Source organism: Syngnathus acus, chromosome 15 (genome assembly GCF_901709675.1).
Source record: "Syngnathus acus chromosome 15, fSynAcu1.2, whole genome shotgun sequence".
Lineage (NCBI taxonomy): Eukaryota > Metazoa > Chordata > Actinopteri > Syngnathiformes > Syngnathidae > Syngnathus > Syngnathus acus.
This window is the reverse complement of record NC_051100.1, coordinates 10373100-10394391: the sequence shown is the minus strand read 5'-3', so window position 1 is coordinate 10394391 and position 21292 is coordinate 10373100. Positions and strand designations below refer to the sequence as shown.

Here is a 21292-nt window from a genome sequence, read left to right as displayed (position 1 = left end):
ATAAGGGTAACATTAGTAATGCTGGCCAAGTAAACCCTCACACAAAACTAAACTACAAACCTACTTTCACCTGTATGAAAAGAAAGCGGCAAATCAAAATTGTGGCGATGCGCTGGATAAGCAATGTGTTTATATTTCTTCTAATTTTCTGACCACACACTAGTGGGAGCTCCATTTCGAGGTGTGTCAGAAAATTTCCAAGACTGCTGTCACAAATGATACATTTCAAGCAAGGACAACAAAGTACATGTTTCCCCTTCACTGCCATTGTTGTGAAGTACGTAACTGTGATGTATTGTAAATATCTTCTGAGTCAGGCTCTCAACTAATGCCAGTGTGAGACCAGACCCTCTAGGGAGAGTCAACACTATTGAGGAATCCAAGTAGGTACAACCAAATGCCAAAACCCTTAGTGGAAAAGTCCAGTAGAAGAAAGCAAGGCAGTCAAAGTCAAGTTGATCGCAATTTTCGACATGAGGAGCATCAAGGATCAACCAGCACGTCTCCAGAAAGATCCTGTAGCGTTAGCTTCGTTCCGTACATGAGAAGACATGAGACTTGTGGCAGGAAAACTTGTGGCTGCTTTACCATGTCAACACGTTGGCCCACAGTGCCCTAAGCATCCGACAATTCCTGGCCAAGGAGAACATCGGCGTGCTGGAGCGACCTCCAGACTCAAGCGGACTTGTTTTGAACGTGTGGGTAAAAACAACAAGTATGTTCAACTTGAATTTTGAATATGAAATATATCTTTTGTGACACGATATTTCAAATTTTCAGACATTCCCCATATACGATATACTCAGTATATAGTGGTATGAGTGCTTTAGATGGGATTTTAGGTGCTGGTTCCCCACTGTATAGCACATACAGTATCCAGCCCCCAGAAATCAAAGCTATGTGCGGATGAACATGAAGACGCTGGCATGCTAAGCACTAGAGAAATGCTCCTGAAGCAGCATGCTAAATCTGGAACTTCGCCAACTTGGATGTTCAATTTGATGTCCCTGTGTACAGTAATCAACTTCTATCAACGTATAGGGAAATATTATGTTTAAATATTTTGGTTATATGACAGCTGAAACTTTTAGATATTGATAATGTAGGCTCGCTGTACTTTTTTTTGTTGTTTTTTTTACACACAATATATGAACATAAGTATTGGGACTTCTGGCCATTTAAGTTTGGAACTGCGCAAGATTTTGGAGTGTATGGGGATGTGTCCATTCAACTGGAAGAACACTAAGACTAGTAAATAAGAGTGGGTACAGTTAAGAGTTGTACTTAAAAAAATGACTACACAGTTAAGTAGTCAACTAGTGTCTCAGAACAAATTGGGTTCAACTTTTGGGTTCCACTGTCCATTCAAATTCCTGAATTTTTCATGCAATTTCTTTAAAATGTTTTTTTTCATACAGATCCTTTCATATAGGCGGCACAAATGATGATTACAAGGGCCTGCATCTGAAAATTCCATGTGTAGCTAATACTGTCAGTGTACTTAGTATATGCATATGTAAATGACCAAAGCAAGGTCACATGGATTAGTCTACAATGCATTTAGCACCATGGCAACAAGGTGGAACACAGCTTTTGAACAGGTTTTTTTTTTTTTTCATTTCAGGTCATTTCCAATCATTTAGACAATATTTCTAAGACATATGAGTAACACTATTAATATTTAAGAGGAGATGAATGAATGAATGAATGAATATTTAGGAGTCAAGTCCAACTCCTGATGGACGGGACAACTAACAAGGTGGACTTTTGCCCATACAATGTAGTTCACATGTTGCCATCAGTACAAAAAGAAGAAGATACTTGCTTTGGGTTCCAACATATTAGGCATAGAAACTCCCCTGTCCATCCTTGCAAGTGCTGCACGGCCATCCTTAATGTGCTAAAGAATAGAACATACACAAATATAATATAGTGGGAGGGGACTGCAGGGTTAATGGCATGAGTATTTTGTTGTTTTATGACAGTGGGTACACTTTTCACTGGATGGAGCAAGGAGCTTGACTACCGTTCAGGATCTTAGTATTCATGATTGGCAGATGTTGTTCAATTGGATGTTTATGTGTTTCTGAGGTGAAGTTGTAAAGAAAAATAAAATCTATTTTTTTTTTAGCTCGGGTTATGACATTGGTATACAGACAAACACAACAACACATGAGGTGGTGCTTGCACTTTGCACGTAGAGTACACTTGCTCAGCTACTGGGCAGTGCATTTCAAATGGCTGCATGCCCGGTAGGTGACATCTAGATGACATACGACGACAAGCGTGTAGCGCGAGTGGACAGTGTGCATTCAGGGCAAAAGGCCTACTGCAAGCAAATCTGTGGTGAAGGAGGCATGCCATGTGGAAAAGCAGATGGGGGACATACCTGAAACTCTGCAGGACAAAATGGGACAGAAAATGAGACTCACAGTTAATGGTTTTGCTGTCACTCTCTTATTTCTTGTCAGTACTAGCTACTGTACACCACGTGCGTGTCCCTGACGACACATTGGGGGCACCGTTAAACAGATATTTTAAAATATCACGTCGGCTACAAGTGGCAAAGCTATTTCGGAATATTTATATTTTTGGTGAAATATGTTCGGTAATCATGTTCTGCTAGCGATGCTCACCTCTGCCTCCTCCGCACATGTCAGTGTAGCTGTTGTACTGCGTGAAATCTGTTGACTGGGGCTGCAGAGTGGAAGGATGTTGCTTAGTTTGGTTTAAGATATTCTTCCATTGTGAAAATATGACACACTTGAGAGTTGTTTATTCATGCACATTTTCCATGGGACAACAACATGACATTCACAAGGGTGCATAAATAAACATGTGTATGACTGAGGTCTCACCCGATGAAGGCCATTCCTCCCATATCCAGGCAAAGAGTTTGTTCTAGTTGGAGAAGTTGGATCTGAAAATTCCAAACATTTATATATACGTTCGATGAAATCCTAATTTGATTCATTGATGCTTCTCTTTACCTGCATCCCCGTTATCCTGCTTGGTGTCATAGCGCTGAGCAGATACACTCCTTACGTGGCGTTCCCGAATCTGCTCTTTTTCCATTTCCTCCCTGAGAATTAGCTTCCCCAAACCTGACTGAATCTAAATATGATCACACTTTGCAGTCAAGTACTATTCCGAAGAGGACAATTAAGGATAAAAAACATGTACAGAATATCTAATTGTTATGATGAGGACTATCTGATTGACCTTGTTTAGATGTTCTTCCTGAAGCTGCTTTTTTTTCAAGGCATCTTCCTCCTCTTCTTCTCTGGATCGTCTTCTTCCCTCTGTACCTGCAGGACCCAAATACAGCCCGGACAGAATAAATTTCTTAGCACTGCATGTCCATCCCGCGAGACGATATCATGATGCACATTTAGTTGGGATAGTGCAACTGATATATTATAACAATTATAAATAATAGTAAGAAAAGGAGCATTGCCACTGGTTGTACGTTATTCATCAAGACTTGAAAGTAAATCATATACAAGGTCTCAAAATGAACACAAATGTGAGACAGAGTTGACAGGACAGACAAACAGGGGACTTTTTGGAATCTTTGGGTGCGCTGACATGATGTGAGTTCAACTTTGGTACCCCCTGGATTTTCTGCACATCTAATAGTATTAGACTAATACACAGAACAGCACAGATGTATGACACATGGACACATGTCAGTTTGAAGTCAGTCTCAGTTATCTCTGTCCAAGCCATTTGTGGCTTTATTGTAGACATACGCACACCGAAGAGGGACGTAACATAAAAAAGTGAAACTGATGCTAACGCTACCATAAGCAAAATAATGCTGTAGCAAAAGAAGCTTTTTTGTGTGCAAGCGGAACATAATAAATGTGCCAGATACCAGATGTGCCTAAAGCAGGGATGCAGTTAAGAATTTAGAGCAGCGACAGGGGGAAACAGGAATTAGTTAAGCGAGGTTTGCCATTCCATGGCTGCAGTGCAAGCATGCCCGTTAGAAGCCTACTGTACCTAATAGAATGTTAGAGCAGGGCCAACAATCACCCTCGCTCTGCCAGCTGTCATCTGGAGAGGGAGCATGGGCGGCAGGGAAGGTGGCAGATCTGATGATGTCATCAGCCGACTTGCTTTGACGTGCTATGGCAGCTGTATGTATATAGGTTGGTAACCATAGCAACTGAGCTATCAGCGTTTTGGACAGTGGTTCAACCACATAAGAGCAATGTGTGCCGTACACAAAGCAAAGCCTTTCTTCCACATGACAAGTCAATAAATGCTACATACAGTCAGCTTCACAGCGGGGAGCAATTTTCATAAGAAATGTCACTTTTTTTACATGCTATTGTTACTTTGAGATATACAATTCGCAAAATAAATTCGGGATTAACCTAAACTGCAAGGTAAACCTAATTTCACTTTCTCTATACTTTTGAATGCAACTTTCACTGCTTATATTTTTTGCACAACTTGTTCTCTGCTGAGTGGCAAATTTCTAAACAGGTGTAAGTCATGAAAATCTCCAAGGATGTTCACGTCTATGCCTTTCTGTGACTCTCCCAGTCTTTCTCTAAAATCAGTGGTCACTTCGCTCTGACAACATCCTATCTGAAAGCTCACAACGGGGAGGTACTGTTGATCGATTGTAAGATGTCTTGTTCTCATGAGATCAAAATGTGAACACAAATTGCAATTCAACTGGAAATTGTATTCGTTGTGCCAAAAGTGCTAAAACTAGAAAATTTTACATTTTCTAGAAAGTTGTACATGTATATCCCAAAAGTGTAGGGAAGCTTAAAAAGTTGTAACTTGTAAGAAAGTGCATTGTGGGTTCATCAAATATCCCAAATGTTTTGTGAGTAGTGAACATAACCCTAACCCCTAAAAATAAACAGTTCAATTTGATTTGAGGGATCACTGGGAAAGTATCAGAGACAGACTTCAAACAGTGCACATATATTGACAGTGGGCAACTATAGGTTAAATGAAACATTTTCAACACAGAACATTCATAATCTTACACATTTTGCCTCATAACCCCCTCACATTAGTATTCAGTCACAATTCAGAAGAGAAAACAAGGTAAAAAGAAAAGAAAAAGAAGGTACCATATTGTTTGTAGATGGGTGGTTTTCTGTAGATGTTACTGCCCTGATCTGTAATTTGTCAAATAGAAGAAATCACATTTAAAGAGCCTTCAGCATTTATGGAAAGCCCACTACATAAATGATTATTATAACATAGTTTTACCCATAGAAGCAGCCTAAAGTTCAACTCTCTCTCTCTAAAAAGCAACTTAGCAAACTTCCATTTACAGAGACAGAGAGAGCGAGAGCGTGAGAGAGAGAGGAGAAAGAAGGAGAAAGAGATATCAACAAAGAGATAGAGCTAGAGCTAGAAATAGATGAGCGGTGACAGGGTGTGCTCCGACTCCTACCTGGGAGGTGAAAATGTTTAGGGGTCAAAGAGAGAGGCGGGGTGCCCGGCCGGCTGTCGGGCCTGAGCGGGAGAGGGGAGCTCCGGCCGCTTGGTGGGTCAGTGCCTCCAGTGAGAAGAACCAAAAAAGGAACGTAAATAGGGATGTATAAGGGCGACCCGAATGGGGATGGGTGAACAGACAAATTGGCCGAATTTGGGCTCAATGTTAATCTTGATGGAGCAGATGAATGTCGTTAGGAGAGTGGTAGATTATGGAGATGATTACTGTTTGTTACATGTACATGACACGTTGCTTGTTCTATGGATTGTGAGTAAAATCTTTGAAAGGAGCGGTAAAGTTAATCATGTGGAGGATGACATCATTCAACATCCATGGTAGAAAGTGATTTGTACAACCTCTCAATGGCATGCATGCCAACGGAAAATACACAGACACTAGGAGCTTGTCGTTCACTTATGCACAAGTCATGCCAGTGTCATGACAGATGGCACAATTTGTCTTTTGAGATTAGTGACAGATGAGACCAGCGTGAAGTTGCATCACAGGCTGCAATGGAGATGATTTGCTTTCTTTGGGGGAGTAAGAAGGGCATGGTGGTTGTGGGGGGGGGGCTTACCTTGACTATGGGGGAGGAAGTGGTGTCTAAAGGGGGAGGTGGGGCGGGAGTCACTATTTCTGGAGCCCACACTGTTACTGCACAAGGAGGAGCAGAGCTTCTGCATGCCTGTCAGAGCTTCTGCGGGGAGGAAGGGAGTGCGGGCCCCAGCAGCAGCTGCCGGCAGAGTGGCCCATTGTGGGAGGGTGGTTGAGGTTGAGAATGTGAGGGGGGAAATGAAAAGGGAAATTTGCAGGCATTGAAAAGAGCAAAGAAATCACAACCGAGGTAAAACTAAATAAATCAAACTGCTCTCTTGTATACAATTAAAAAAGGTAGTGTGATGCTGGGGAGGCAAATTGGCTGTCTGGTTGTTTGTGGAATGTCTTTTTTTTTTCATTGAGTTTAATAATAAAACAACCAATCAGTCAATTTCAGTGAAATTTATTTTTAACATGGTAAAAAACAAAAATAGCAGGAAGTGAGAACCCAAACTTACGAGGCTAATGTTATTATTCCCTAAGACCACTTCATTAGTCGCGAATCACCAATACGACTACACAAACCATCCACAAAGGACTCACCTGGCCTGTGAAAATGCTGTGGGGACCGTGACAGAGTGGGAGTGTAACCATGGCGATTATAAACTGGCGAGCCTAAGGAACCCTGACTGGTGGACCTCTGAAGAATGCGTTCTCTCTTGTCATAACAGCCCTGAAATATAATAATATACACAGTGTTAGAGAACATAAAAATGTTGATACAAAGATGATATTTTAAACAGTACTATACTTAAAATACACATACAGGAAGAAAACTTAAGTTTGATAAATCACTAAGCTCACCTCATTGGATAGGGTTGGAGACATGGTTCTAAAATACTGGAAAATAAGAAAGCAGAACTGTCAATCACCATTATCAAATCTCTGAGGAAAGAATACTCAGTCATGATGTGGTAGCTTTATAAAATACATTTAATGGAAGTATCACTCAGTCATGAAAATGTGGGTAGGTGCGCTTCTCCTAGTTTTGGCAGTAATAATAATAAATTTGATTTGTAAACGCCTTTCAAGATTGGACATGGAAAAAAAAAATCAACAATCTGTAGGCACATTTCTCAAACTGTCCCAGCACTTGTGAGTAAATGTCTTATGTGTCCGTATCCACGATGTACATCTTCGTGACCGCCTCATAGCTTACCTATGATGCTGATTCTAATAATCAGGTTAGAAAATGAATGCATGGATCAGCAACTGACGTAACTCACCTTTTCGTCAGGTAAGGGCGAGCGCTCCCTCCTGGCGTTAAGGAGCTGTGAGGGACAGTGAGGTTCCATTAGCAGATAAAGAAGGCGCACGCACCAGTAATCTTGACCAAAAGTGAGATTATTTTCAAATGTATTTTACATTTCACAAGTAAACAGAGGATCATTTTAGGAATTAGCATTCTTGCCATTCAACATGACCACAAGGATGCAGTGCAAGCAATGGGAGGTGCATGCAATCTGCTTTACCTCTCCTACACTTTCTCGTCTCTCCTCTCTCTCCTCCATGGAGGTGGTGTACATAGGTTCATAGGTAATAAGGTCAGGGCGCTCAATGTCATAAATGGCTTTGACTTTTGGAATGGCAGCTAGGTCTCTGTAATCAAGAATCTCATTGTCTACTTTTGCCTGAAGGAGATAAAGACAAACATGCACATATAGACATGAGCAAAGAGATATAAAAGCATTCTCCTCTTGAGTACGTAAATGGGGTGGGGAAGAGATTGATAGGGAAGAAACGCTCGATGAGATGTATGGCTGAAATCTCTTACATAGATTGTGTGACCCGGTGAGCCAGGTATGCTTGAACCAGGTCTGGAACAAATACTTTCAGATGACGACCTCGTCGGCTGCAGGAGGGGAAAGCATACAAACGCGACATTTAGTCATGGCGGCACACGAGGGCAGCCAGTTTGTTTTCACCCGTTGCATATTACACAAAACACCCCAACATCATTTCACCGTTATGAGCATGAGTGATGGCGAGATTTGCAACCCTTGTATTTATGTTTCAGGAATTATGCAAAGTCATTTCAAATCTTTTCAACATCTCACGATGAGGTCATTCATTTGCAAATGTGCAAAGTGAATGAGTGTGCCAAAGTGTTGCCTTGCCTGTTTATGAGAAATGAACTGTTGGGATGACAGCAGCAATCTTGAATGTAGTATAATTAAATGAGCTTTTAACCTAATGGGGCTTTTATAGAAGACAAATTAGTCATTATTCTGAATGGCTTCATGTGCAATCACGGAGAGGGCACTGCAAGCTATGTCCAGCAGATGGAAGCAAACAGTGACCTCCCTGCGTGCTATATGTATGGTGGAACACGATGATGCGCCCGCCTCACAGCCCATAGCGAATACAGTACCTGCCTTTCTGTTTTTTGAAGGAATAAATGGGACGGAGGCAGTAGCTGTGGAGGAAGGGAGAAGGGGTTGTTCATCTCCAGTCTGACTCAAAACACACGTACGCTCAGAGGCGCCACTTGTGATTTGGGACCCGAGAAAGATGTATTATTTTTTAGGGTCCCTGCCATTCATGGGACCTTAAATTTGTCATCACTCATACAGCACCCCCGCATACACTTAGCAGACAGAAATTAGGTACACTCATGCAATCAAACAATCTAAAATGGAATATATGAGCAGATATATATTTCTGCAATGAGAGTTTTATGATACCGGCAATAAATCAATTATTAACTTGGTTTGCAGATTTTAGTTACTAGTGTCAATAACGATCGTTTTTTCCTTCTGATACATCAAGCAGAGTGTGCAAGTGTACCTAATGGAACGTCAGAGAAGTCAAACATTTCCAAAAGTGACGTTTTAAAACCTCCGAAGCTTTTTCATTTCACAAAGGTCTGCCCTGGTAGAAATTGTTTGCCCTTTTAGAAATGGTTGCACATGCAGAATTGCTCTCCATCCGCATAGAATGTTGTCATGGGACATGAACAGAATGCGCTTTCAGTCAGGATAACAGAACATGCACATTCCTACCCTCTCCCTGTGTTTCTCCTCTGTTCTAGTTGTGTTCTTGCAGCCAGGATGCCATACTGTTGATCCTGAGGAAACACAATGCGACGGATTATTTCCCAAGCCCAAGTACTCATCCCTTTATGAGTCCTGCAATTCTGGAAAGGATTCCTGCAGAGTCAGGCTTGCTTCTACCGTGAGAGAAATGTCACTCAATTGGATAGCTTAGCTTGGCATTAGCGATGAGGCTGGCATGAGCAAAACTGGACAATTAAAAATAATCTAGTCATAATAATATAAAATAAAGACATTCATATTCATTTATTTCTTATGAATGATTACAGTATTATTCATCAAAGACGCTTTTTAAACGAAATACTTTACAGAGTAATGACGAATGCGAAGATAACAACATCAGCGCATGTGCCCCACCTTGCAGGTACATTTCTTCTCCTTCTGTGAACATCTGATTGCACCTGCTGCATCTCGCACAGCTAGGGTGGTAATGCTTATCTCCCGCCTGCAAAACACAGTGCAAAGAAAAGACCTGACTTCAGAGAATGCGGGAAGATCAATGACATCCGCAGCAGTGCGGGAGGAAATAAACCCAATAATCTGGCTTCACTCAGCTATGCTCGCAACCTCAAAGCCTGCTAAACCCAGGGATGTTTCATTAGATCCAGCGAGGGGAGAGAATAGCTGAGTCGGACAACATCAAATATCGTTCCGGTAGTTATTTACTGTCACTATTGACCAGAAAAACTAGTTTTAGTGGTTGAATGTTATGCTCGATTAAGCCCAGTGAACTGTCTCAAATCTGGCTATGAAAAGCTGAATTCAGTGTCTAATTTCTCATTTCTGTTCAAAATGATTCAATGTGAAAAGCTCAGACAAATTTAAGTGTCCGTATTGAAGCGTGTAATCATGCTGGATGGTCTACGAATTGATGAGAAGTGCTTTCAATTAAATCTGAATACCTTCTTGTACATCTTGAGTGGCCACGATTCTACTGGAACAGATAATATCTCAAGACGTATTTCAAAGAAAAAAAAAACAGGTCTTAATCAAGTGTTGGACTAGGCCTACGCATATATTTTTAGCCCCCTGAATCTTAAATCCACCTCTCAGCAAGATATTTTGGAAGAAGACTGGAAGCTGTCCCGAAATACAGTAAATCTGAGTAATATCTAAATCAAGAAACAATATGCTGTTGTTAGAAAATTCAAGGATAATTAGATTTTGCATATCAAATATTATTTCAGTTGGAAAGCTTCTCTTCACCATATTGATACATTACCAACACTTAATTTAAAGCAGCTATGTCATAAACCTTATGTACTCCATATTAGCTGGTTTAATACATGCGTTTGATACTGTGCAGCGTAAACGTGGCATTTATTAAGCCAGTAGAGTTCAAGAGATGCTTAACGTCGCTGATTAAATTGTCAGACAGCCTGGCATCGTTTTGGCAGCGCAGTTGCTTTGGCAGCAGCTCAGGAGGGAGATTCAGAGATCTTTTCCCATTGTCATATAGTCCAGCCTTAATGCTGGATTACCGTAAACCGGGCGAGCTGTCAGTGACATTTTCATACCATTAAATGACTCACTGTCTGATTGGATCACTGTCTGCCAGGCAATCGAGCTTGATGGGGATACGTGAGGCAATAGGTTTGAAACGTTGATTATACATTAGCACATATGGATATTATAGTTGCGGTAATATTTTGAACTCATTTCAGAGATGCTTCAATAATACTTTCACTGCAGATGCAAAAATAAAAATCACATTTGGTATTTTATGTAATGTTTATGTAATTGGCGTCAAACCATGCTGAGTGCGTAAGCATTAAGAGTCATAAAAAGCTGAAAATCTACCCAGAATTAATCTTTTAGAACACTTTCATGTCAAGAGACTGTTTGGCTCCGTGTTGAAGAGATTACAACACAGATTAACAAACTACATTTATGGCAAACTGAATTTAGATTTCGACAGAACGTTATATAAATTTTTAAAATAAAGAGAGCAACGACAACTTTAACGTAGCCTGTATTTCAAATTCATACTAATGGCTTCCTTTGTCTCTTACCTCAAGTACTTTGCCTGTGATGAATTGATGACACGCTTCGCACTGCACTCCAAAATGAATCTGGTAGTCCTTCTCACAGTACGGTGCACCATCCCTAAGTGGAGGAAGTCAATGTTGAACATCGAGAACATTGTTCTTACAAGCAGTTGCTAAAAATACAGGAATATAAATAAATATGCAGCCAAGTTTCCGCTGAACAGTACGGTTCAATTCAGTTCATTCAGCCATTGTACAGTTTAAACAGTAAGTCAGCTACAGTTGTGGCCTAGGTTTGCCAGAATCGCCATCTTCATGTAATAATTTATTTGGATCAGCATTTTCCATGGTGCAATGATTATACTACATGTATCTTCAATGAAGAATTATTTTGGATCTTCACTCCCCATACAGTGTATTAAACGTCAATTAGCAAGTTTCACCTCAACCAGATGATCGAGGGACACGACCATCACCATGCTTAATAGTTGCGACGGTGTTTTTAGTTTTAAAGCCTCTCCTTGACTCCTCCATCCAATAAATATCTTGTCATTGCAGTCAAGAAGCTTGAAGTTAGTCTCATCTGACCATAAAACTTTTGTCTAAAATTGTATTTTGTCCATGTGGGGAGCTTCTGTTAAGTTTCAAAATGTTATTATTTCTTGGTTGCCATCCTTTCACCATGCTAATATTTGAGCCTGGATGTGTAATTTCAACCTTGTATGGATTAATAAGAATATTATAATATTTGTATACTTAATTTTATTTATTTAATTTTCACATAGTGGTGAATGCCCCCAAAAAAATTACAGCACAAATTAGTTATTTTGGTTAGATAATAAAGATCTCAACATTTGTATATAAAAATCCAACAATGTGCAGTTACTTACTTGCTGATGTACTCTCCAGTTAGTACTTTCCCACAGGCCTTACATTTGAAACAACCAAGATGCCACTGTTTGTCTAATGCTAGAAGAGCCTGTCCATTCTTGATATCGCGACCGCATCCTGCACAATCTAAAAGAACAAAAGTTACATTGGCTTGGAAAGCTGTCAACTTCATATACACGTAAAAAAAATTGTCAAGTAACAAGAGTGGACTGATTACATTCTCACTTTAAGTCATTAATATTAAGACCCCGAACAGCAATAACGACTGCACGCAAAGTGAGCTCCGAGACGCAAGCGAGGTTCTGACAGCTGCCTCTTTCTATCAATAACATTTCTTTAGCCATTACTTTCAAAACTACCTCCATATTGAACAAGCATGCAGACGCTCTCAACAGTCACAGAGGTTGGTTTGACTAATGACCAGCAAACTCAAGTCATCTCTTGTTTAATGAATAGAGGATGAAAGCGTAAGGCATAACGGGGTTGTGGCAATGACGTGAGGAGAATAAGCATGTCTTATTCATAGGTGACCTTGTCTGAAAGCTCTTCAAATGCCAATGGGGCATACTGCTGGGGATGAGAGCAATGGTAGGAGAGAGAAAAAGCAGAGGGTGAGCAATCAGAGGATGCAAATTCCCTAAGCCTGCCAGGAAAAGAAAATGCCTGCTTAATTTAGAATGGCATTTCTTGAGAACAAATTTCCCGAAATGAAAAGCCTTCATTTTTGAGTCTTCTGTGATTGATTACTCTGTACATGTTCAATATGCAATATTATACAATCAACAGGCACAATATTAGCTATAGCTGCATAATTGAATGAGTCTATAGGTACCAGCACGCCTCCTCGCCATGACCTATTCATTCTTCTTGATGCCTGTTGGGCTGGTCCTTGGTGGTCCACGAGGGTGGGGACTGTTTACCCATAGGAGGGGCGGCCTGCTGTGTTTAGAGATGGCTGGGACCCATGCTAAGGGCTGCTACTGTAAGTGGGTCCATCATCCTCTGGCCCCACATAGATGTCCGGGATTGTGCATACTTCCTCGGATCTGGCTAAATGTGTGTTCTGGTTTCCTTATAGGACTGCGGCTCCTTCAGGCTGCAGGCTACCCAAGCTTTGCCTGATGAGCAGAGCGCCTTCTTTGCACCAGTATGAGGCATCATCCTGGTGCAGCAAACGCTGTCAACCAATTATTAGTCAGTTGGACTCACCAGTGGTTGCTGAGCCAATGTTGGTGGGCTATGACATCACTATCAGGCTAAGAGGATGGGGGGCTATACAATGAATTAATACTGTATGATACTGTCTGTCTTTTGAAAAATACCGTAGTTACAGCATGTGAATAAAAGATGAGTCACCAGAGGGTTGTTGTAGGTCACAGAATGATACTGTATCAAAAATGTCTTTATTATTGTGGCTGTAGTTTGATGTAATGTCGCTGAGTTTTTTTTGTGCCACACCCAGGGATGGCGCAAGGATTTTTTCTCTCCTGGGGCTAATACAGGTGGACTAAGAAAATAATGAATACATATATTTTAAAATATCAAATAAAATGCTGGAGGGGCTTAATTGGGGCGACACATATTTCTAACGTGCGACCCCCTAGCGCTGTGATTGATAGTACACTTAAATACTAGTGTGTGAAAGACAATACCTTCCTATACATTAACCTTGAAAAACGACTTACTGCTGGCGCCCAGGACGTCTTTTGGTCCAGGAGACATGGGCTCAATACAGTACTGACACAGACAGTCCTTCCCGTTGAAGGTCACCCTGTCGCCGGCAGGGAACGGCCGTCTGGATGGGGGATGACAACAATAATAAAGTGAGCCGAGATCCTATGGTTAAAGTTTATTGAGCGTGGTCAGAGAGGATTGGTCAGAAACACATTAAGTATGCTGGCAATAATGGCACTTCATCTAATATTATTTATATTTAATAGGAAATGTTTATGTAGCCAATCTAACCATCAGATGAATTCAGCTGCTATTCTTTTTATTACATTTCAACATATATTTGACTCTTACTTGCAAATGGTGCAAACAAAGCAGGCAGGGTGATAAGTCTTGCCCAGTGCAGTGACCACTTCCCCCTCCACAAAGTCCCCGCATCCATTGCAGCGAGTCCCGTGCATGCGCTGGTAGTCCACCGTGCACAGATAATCTCCATTCTTCATGAAGAAGCCGCCCTGGGCCAGGTCACATCCACACGCTAAACAGAGCACACACACAGTGGCATGGTCCGTTTACTGGTCAGCCCACTAGTCAGTGTTCAGTTGTCAAGACTTACTAGAGTGAAAGAATCACTGGGTGCTTGAGAAAAATACACCAAATATTAATTTCTTTCAAATAGAAACATGACGCTAATCATTTTTCAAAGACAAAGCACCAACAAGCTTCAATGGTAATGGAAATGCAAGGTCTGTCTATTTTTACCGTTGAGTGCATTCTGCAACAATTGTACAATTGTGCAGCTCAGGAAACTCCCTTGATATGCCCCAAAAGATAACATGCCTAAATATATTTCACACTGCAATGAGTTCCGTGTATTTAATTAAGACCTAGTCATTATGACAAACAGGATTGCAAATCAAAGACCTAATTAATAGAAGAATATCAGAGGGGTTGGTATAATAGCAAGATACTGGCTGACTTATATTTGAAGCGCCTCATGATGACATAATTACGTGAATCGCAGTTCCAGCGCCACAGCATGCGAGCTCGTGAATTAAAAGGCTTTTGGAAATGCCACACAAAAAGGGAGCAACATATTTGGATGTTTCCTCTAATCATTGTTATGCAATGAGCTATGCTAAAACCCTGTGGATGAATGGGAGCGAATGAAGGAACGCCTTTTTAATGCTGACTGTCATTTGCTATAAAAAGATATCACATTATTGCATAAACATTTTAAGGGTATTAAAAAAAACAAAAACAAAATTGTGTCTAGCACTACTCCCTCCATTCACAAGCTCTTGAGTCCATTACAAACTGTACCTCCCTGCTAAGACATGTACATCCACTTGCGGAGGACAGAAATAGGTACTAATCTCAGCCTTTGCTTATTTGGAGTTTGTCATTCTAGGTACTTGTTGATAGCTGTAACAGGGCATCAGTCACAGATTAACCGGTTTCACTACGACAAGTTGAGCATTTAAGAAGGAGACAGTGAGGCCAGCCGAGGGCATCAATGTAGTAATCATGCCAGGAATTCATTACTAATACGGTTCAACATTGAAGTCAGGTTGGAGTGAAGATGAGCCACATCTATTTAAGTTGCAGTTAGGTTAGAATTCAGACCGCAATACAATATACCGTAATTTTCGGACTATAAGTCGCGGTTTTTTTTCATAGTTTGGGTGGGGGGGCGACTTATACTCAGGAGCGATTTATATACATATATATGTTTTTTTTTCACTTTTTTGGGCATTTTATGGCTGGTGCGACTTATACTCCGGTGCGACTTATAGTCCGAAAATTACGGTAGTCGGATCATGCAGTAGCAAAATAGCTCTTCTGCGTCAGTCTTTTACGACGCAATCAGACGTCACTACTCTGTACCATTTATAATAATATTTCAGGATAAGGGCAAACATATTTGGATGAAACACATTTGTACTTAACCAGGCAGGATCCGCGCCAGCGTCCTACTATTAAAAAAGGGTCAAATTAGCTATGCGGTGAAAAATGTTGCAGTGTTGCACATTCACTGCTATTTTATAATCGAAATAGATCAAATAAAAATACATCCCATAATTCACCACAGATACAATTATATAATGTTTCTGGTAAATTACACAATAAAGGCATAGTACGTATTTGCCTTTACGATTGCACTGAAGCGTCATGTTTCTATCCACATTCACACAGCCGATACGGGTTGTCCTATTTAACGTAATTAGACAGATGGAAATGTCAATGTGACAAATATTTTCAACACAAAAAGTGATAGCGCCGTGAGCGTTGGTTTTAAACTTGACATTCTGCCATGATCTTAACTGGTGGCATTGCATCACTATCTGGCAAATAGCTCCAGAGATTTCAACCCTAATTAGAACTTTACAGTACACACAGAACAGACAGCCAGGAAAATGCCATCTTAGACAATGTGAAGGAGGCTAATTACTCACATTACTAAGATACTGCATACTGGACAACATTTGACTTGCAACTTTGAGGAAGGCCTTTTTTGAGCATCCAGGGTGACGGTGCACCCATGGAAAAAAAATTTGCAGAGCAAGAAAAGGTCTTTCTTATTTATGCTTACTTAATATAGAGTACAAAAATGAGACCTTGAGTTTTGTGTATGTTTGTTTGCGTACTTAGCAGTGTGTTACTGTACCTTTACAGGTGAAGCACTTTAGGTGAAAGTGTTTGTTTTGCACTCGCAGCACCTCGCCCTTGCATGGTTGCCTGCACTTAAAGCACTGGATCAGGGGCTTCTCTGTAGAGTGGTGCTGCGTATCCTGCGCATGAGCCACTGCAAAGAGAAGACACATTAGCATCACTAATGGCTTCGAAATGATGACGATGACTCAACTCGGGTGCTCGCTGTGAGTGTCTGTACTTTCGTTGCTTTTCTTCTTTTCCACGTTGTTGTTCTTGGCACTTAGAGTTGGTAAAAACAGTTTACATTCACCTGGTCAAATGCCAAGTTGTTATTAACAAAGAAAGACACTTTATTTGGAGAGGAACAGGCTTGAATGAGATTTGTTCATTCGGAATACAGTCACATTTCCACTTAAGCTTCTTTGGGTTTTTGAAAAGCGCTATACAAATTTAATGAATTATTAATTATTATTATTATTGTAATATAGTGTGCAAACACATTGTCAGTTTATTCACCACCTTCAAATATTTTACTTTTTTAAAATTGATTTTTTTTTAAATTATTCATCTTGGTCTCATTTTTTATGTCATAAGAAATGGCATTTGATCAGGGGTGTGCTGACTTTTTAGATCCACTCAATGTTGTATATCAGGGGTGTCAAACTTTTTTTTCGTGGGCTGCATTGTAGTCATAGCTTCTTTTGGAGGGACATTATGACTGTCAAACCAAATAAATGTATGAGCACCTTATACAGTAAAAGCTACAAAACAAACTGACAAATAACTCGTTTTCAAATCAGACGAGTAAAAACTGGTCAAATATTTAAAAAAAAAGATATTTTTAAAAGTGAAGACAATTTGCAATTCTAGTAATGACACACGAATTTGTCTTCGCGGGCCACAGAAAATGATGTGGCGGGCCGTATCTGGCCCCCGGGCCTTGAGTTTGACACCTGTGTTGTATCTGCTTGACACATGAAGTATAATATAGTTAACTAAATGTAGTACCTCATACTAACTGTCATGAGCCTTTTGTAGAAAAACATGCGGCAGGTCAGCACAACCCAAACCCCCTACACAAACTGGAATCTAGTGTGTACCAGTACTTCATCAATAAAGCTGAGAAAAGCAGTGTAGGGATAGTTAAAGGTTAATAGAATGAATTCTCAACTCTAAATCTGATTTTAATGTCAGTCCAGGGCTCTTGAAGTGTTCAGTTTGGTTGTTTGAGAGCGTGTCAAATGTTTGACAGTGTGCAGACCCTGGCACTCAGCTCAGATAAGAATAAAACAGGCTTCCTGTTAAGATAGCAGGGGGATGAAGGATGGAAAGGAACAGAATGTTCACCTAATTTTTGTTTGTGAAGTTTAATGGGAGACAGTAGGAACATTGCTTTAACAAACTTGTTTTGGACTATCATTAGGGTATGTAAAATTTGTTATGGGTTTAATAAATGGATTAAAAGTCCTGGTTCAGATTGAATATAGTAAAGAGGATAAAGACACATTTATGGAAAGAACATGGTTACAAAAGAGGGGTGGCCATGTTTTCTTTGATGCAATTACACTCAGCAGGACAATGAGTCATCTGTGGATGAACTAGACAGTGAAGTCCCAGCAGCTCCGCTCCGAGTGTGACGTTGCACCTCCAAACAAAACCACAGGCCATCTGGGTTACTGAGCACTGCAAAAACACATCTTAAGCCTCTTTATCCTTCACCACATTGTAGCTGAACTCTTGAAATAAAATTCTGTTCAAACCAGTGATGGACTGTAATAATATCGTAATACATTGTGTAACTTGAAGAGAAGTAACAGTGACAGCCTAAAACATGGAAAAGCTTTTGCTAACATTTCAAAGCTACAATATTCCAAGCACAAAAGAGTGGGCTGAGTTTTTCAATGCGGGTAGCTTGCCCCACTTTAAATTGCTGTAGACTGAGAGGCGGAGACACGGTGACAAAATATAACTCAGACAGGCACGCAACACCACGTCATTAAAAATTAAACACACAAAAAGGGCTTTAACTAAAAAAAAAAAAAAATATTGGGACGTGTGAGTTTAGATACAAACCATTAGCAAAATTTTTATTTGCAGCAGCAAATAAAATACATTTATATTAAACAATTTCTCTGCAGCAATTTAGGTGTTCTCGTGATAGCAGTTTAACAAGAATGTATATGTTATATAACACTATAAATAAGTAACATTATGTTTCATGTAGCAAGCTCAGCACAAATCAACTCACTCAAATCTACAACAGGGAAAAAAAAAAAAAGATTTGAGCAGACATTCCTAATCTTTGTTGGAAGTGTTGGCTGTGCTGGCTTTGTGAGCTATCCTGCCTCTTCACCGAGGGTTAACGTGACTGATATGAGCCTAAACACACAATGAACACACACACACGCACGCACACACACAACCATGGTGCTGAGAAAGCAAAAACCAGCAGAGCATCCTGAAGGCTGGTGAAACGGCATTAAGGGGCGGGGTTTCTCTCCTCACCCTTAAAGCCATTCCGCCCTTCACTCCGAAAAACAAAACATGGCTGTGTGGACAAGAACAAAAGGATGATGGTCTAAAGGGGAAAATGAAGAAAACCCTGAGGATTGATTCTCCTGCAACACGTGCTCTTCTTGCTAAATGACAATATTGACAGTGATAGTATCTTAATTTACAAACTCATCAGAATGTACGATCATAGGGGCAGGTTGGGAATACACCAGGGAAAAGGGAATTCAGACAAGAGAGGGTAGCGCTGATAAAATATTCATTTGCTCATCGCTACTGTAAGCTATACAGCGTTCAGTCTCCAGCAGAGTCAGACGACATCCTCACAGGAGTGTGTGAATGTTGGTAAGAAAACACACAAAGAGGTTGCATCCAAAACAATAGGGACCCAGATGTGACGGATAGCTAGCCCTTGACCTTATTTTCTAAAGTGCATTCTGTGTGACACCTTCACAAAGGAGGAGACAGAATGAGGAAGATGTGACATCTGGGTTGGCTAAGAGGTGGTCTAGGCAGAAATAAATCAAAAGGACCATGATCGCCAATTAGTAAAACACTTTTTCGCCAGCAAAGAAAAACATGCTTATTATCCCTCTAATGGCTGTTGATTATGTGAATTTGCAATACTTAGTAAACATAAACGTGAGGAATATCAATCATATCAATATCAGCATCTTTTGATTTTTTTTTGCTTGCTCAGTGGAAATAGTTTGAACACCCCTGTTTTAATACAGTAGATATATCAACCATGCATACAATATGCCTTAATATTCACTTGTGCATTATTTATTGATAAATCTTAGTCTGCAATGTTGGTATGAACTACGTGCTTCATTTGATCTGCACTTAAAAAATTCATAGGATCTTTCTTGGCCCATACCCCAAAGTTATATGTTAAGTATTGCAGCTTTTGTAATACTCTGCTAACTAACAAAGAAACAATGAAAACAGAACATTCTTTACAACACTGAGCAACTATCTGTTACGTTTGGACCCTGATTTCAGTCAGGCATAGTGACAAGATTGTATTAACTGACATTGTGCTCGATGCAAAAGAAATCTTGCTATAATTTGTATATTATCTCCCTGAGGAATGAAAACAATGGTAGGAAATCATAGTATTAATCACCAACCTCAAAGGTTACAACTAGGTCATCATGGAACTGGGGGATAGCCAGACAAGTATTACGGGTGATGGCTTTTCTGATCCCTTTTTGGACACATCAGCGCTTGCAACATTCCAGAGGATAAAAATTCCATTGACCCAACGCTCAAATTGCTACTGACAAGTGTACTCTTAAGCCAAATACTGACGCAGCTTTGGATCACCTGAGCTGGGAATATTTGGTTTCCTTTCAGCAACGGGGAATCAAAAGTCTCCAACGTGCATTGTGCATCAGCAGGAAGTTAAACAAACATGAGATGCGGTATTCAGTTCTAGGGAAGGAATTTCATCTCCTTCGAGTATCTTCACAACACAAAGTATGCCTTCGAACAAGGCATTTGATGTCTAAAGAATGTTCATTACATTCATTCCAAGTAAAAGTCGCAACTTTGAGCCTCGTAGCCATGGGGTGGGAGGATTGGTTTTTTTTCACCTCCTTTATTCAAATTGAAGAAATCTGAATTCATACCTTTAGTTTTGTGTCACTGCGATAGACTATTCCGTGACTCCTCCCTAGAACTAACACCCTGATTGTTTACTGCTTTTACACAGACCAGTAAATATTACCATAGAAATGATACTTTGTTTCTATCATTCTGGGATGTACCAGTAACAACACTATCAGCTTTTCAAATAAACTGGATGCCTCATGTCCAACATTCCGTTGCTCCTTCCCATTTTTGTGATGACCACACAAAAAGCAGAGTGAAGATTCCAAGCAGAGCTCAGTAGCGGAGTTTGGTATGCAGACATTCCTTACATTATTCAGTTTACATGATCTCATATAAATACTATGTGGTTTCCAAACACATGCTGCTAAATACATACAAATGAGCCACATGCAATTTGTAATTAAAACAATACACAATGTAGTGTCCCTACAGTAGTATTTAGACAGGAAGGAATCAATCAGGGGTCGGTCATAAAACTTGCCCCATATTTACAGTTCAGTTCAGGCCTATAATGACAGCATTAAATCCCAAAGGTCCGACGGTCAGATGCACGTGTGCGTCTATGGGGGAGGGTGCACAGAGCTCTTTATCACCGAGCCATAACAAGAAGCTCCTAACCCTCATCGCCATTAATATGTATGGCTGCCAGCCTGCCTTCCTGGCCCGCTATACCAGCACCCTAGACAAAGCACTTCAAACACATGCATGAAATGTGTGTGTGTGTGTGGGGGGGGGGTCCTATCAGACTCCACCAGATCCCCCCAAACTACTCCTCAGGGACCTCGGTTTTGGAATAATGATTTAGCACCATGCAAAGCATTTGTTTTGCAGCAAGTACC

At 40.4% G+C, this 21292-nt stretch overlaps 1 protein-coding gene across 16 annotated transcripts in view; it reads right to left on the bottom strand.

Annotated features, from left to right (window-relative positions):
* The window catches only part of ablim1a (actin binding LIM protein 1a), a 28211-nt gene that overhangs the window by 1481 nt on the left and 5438 nt on the right, over nucleotides 1–21292 (bottom strand). For 3 of the 16 annotated variants that reach the window (XM_037271256.1, XM_037271249.1, XM_037271255.1), the window contains exons 2-22: nucleotides 16339–16476; nucleotides 14025–14208; nucleotides 13685–13794; nucleotides 11999–12125; nucleotides 11133–11226; nucleotides 9478–9565; nucleotides 9070–9134; nucleotides 7842–7919; nucleotides 7540–7698; nucleotides 7294–7338; nucleotides 6872–6907; nucleotides 6611–6740; nucleotides 5429–5533; nucleotides 5100–5147; nucleotides 4006–4140; nucleotides 3223–3308; nucleotides 2991–3114; nucleotides 2859–2920; nucleotides 2637–2697; nucleotides 2390–2397; nucleotides 1826–1900 (exon numbers count right to left, since the gene is read on the bottom strand). In XM_037271256.1, the coding sequence (XP_037127151.1) occupies nucleotides 1826–1900; nucleotides 2390–2397; nucleotides 2637–2697; nucleotides 2859–2920; nucleotides 2991–3114; nucleotides 3223–3308; nucleotides 4006–4140; nucleotides 5100–5147; nucleotides 5429–5533; nucleotides 6611–6740; nucleotides 6872–6907; nucleotides 7294–7338; nucleotides 7540–7698; nucleotides 7842–7919; nucleotides 9070–9134; nucleotides 9478–9565; nucleotides 11133–11226; nucleotides 11999–12125; nucleotides 13685–13794; nucleotides 14025–14208; nucleotides 16339–16476 (1958 nt within the window). Of the gene's footprint in view, nucleotides 1–1825; nucleotides 1901–2389; nucleotides 2398–2636; nucleotides 2698–2858; nucleotides 2921–2990; nucleotides 3115–3222; nucleotides 3309–4005; nucleotides 4141–5099; nucleotides 5148–5428; nucleotides 5534–6047; nucleotides 6204–6610; nucleotides 6741–6871; nucleotides 6908–7293; nucleotides 7339–7539; nucleotides 7699–7841; nucleotides 7920–8438; nucleotides 8484–9069; nucleotides 9135–9477; nucleotides 9566–11132; nucleotides 11227–11998; nucleotides 12126–13684; nucleotides 13795–14024; nucleotides 14209–16338; nucleotides 16477–21292 lie in introns of all 16 variants that reach the window. The other 13 variants (XM_037271244.1, XM_037271246.1, XM_037271245.1 and 10 more) reach the window with 13 other exon arrangements.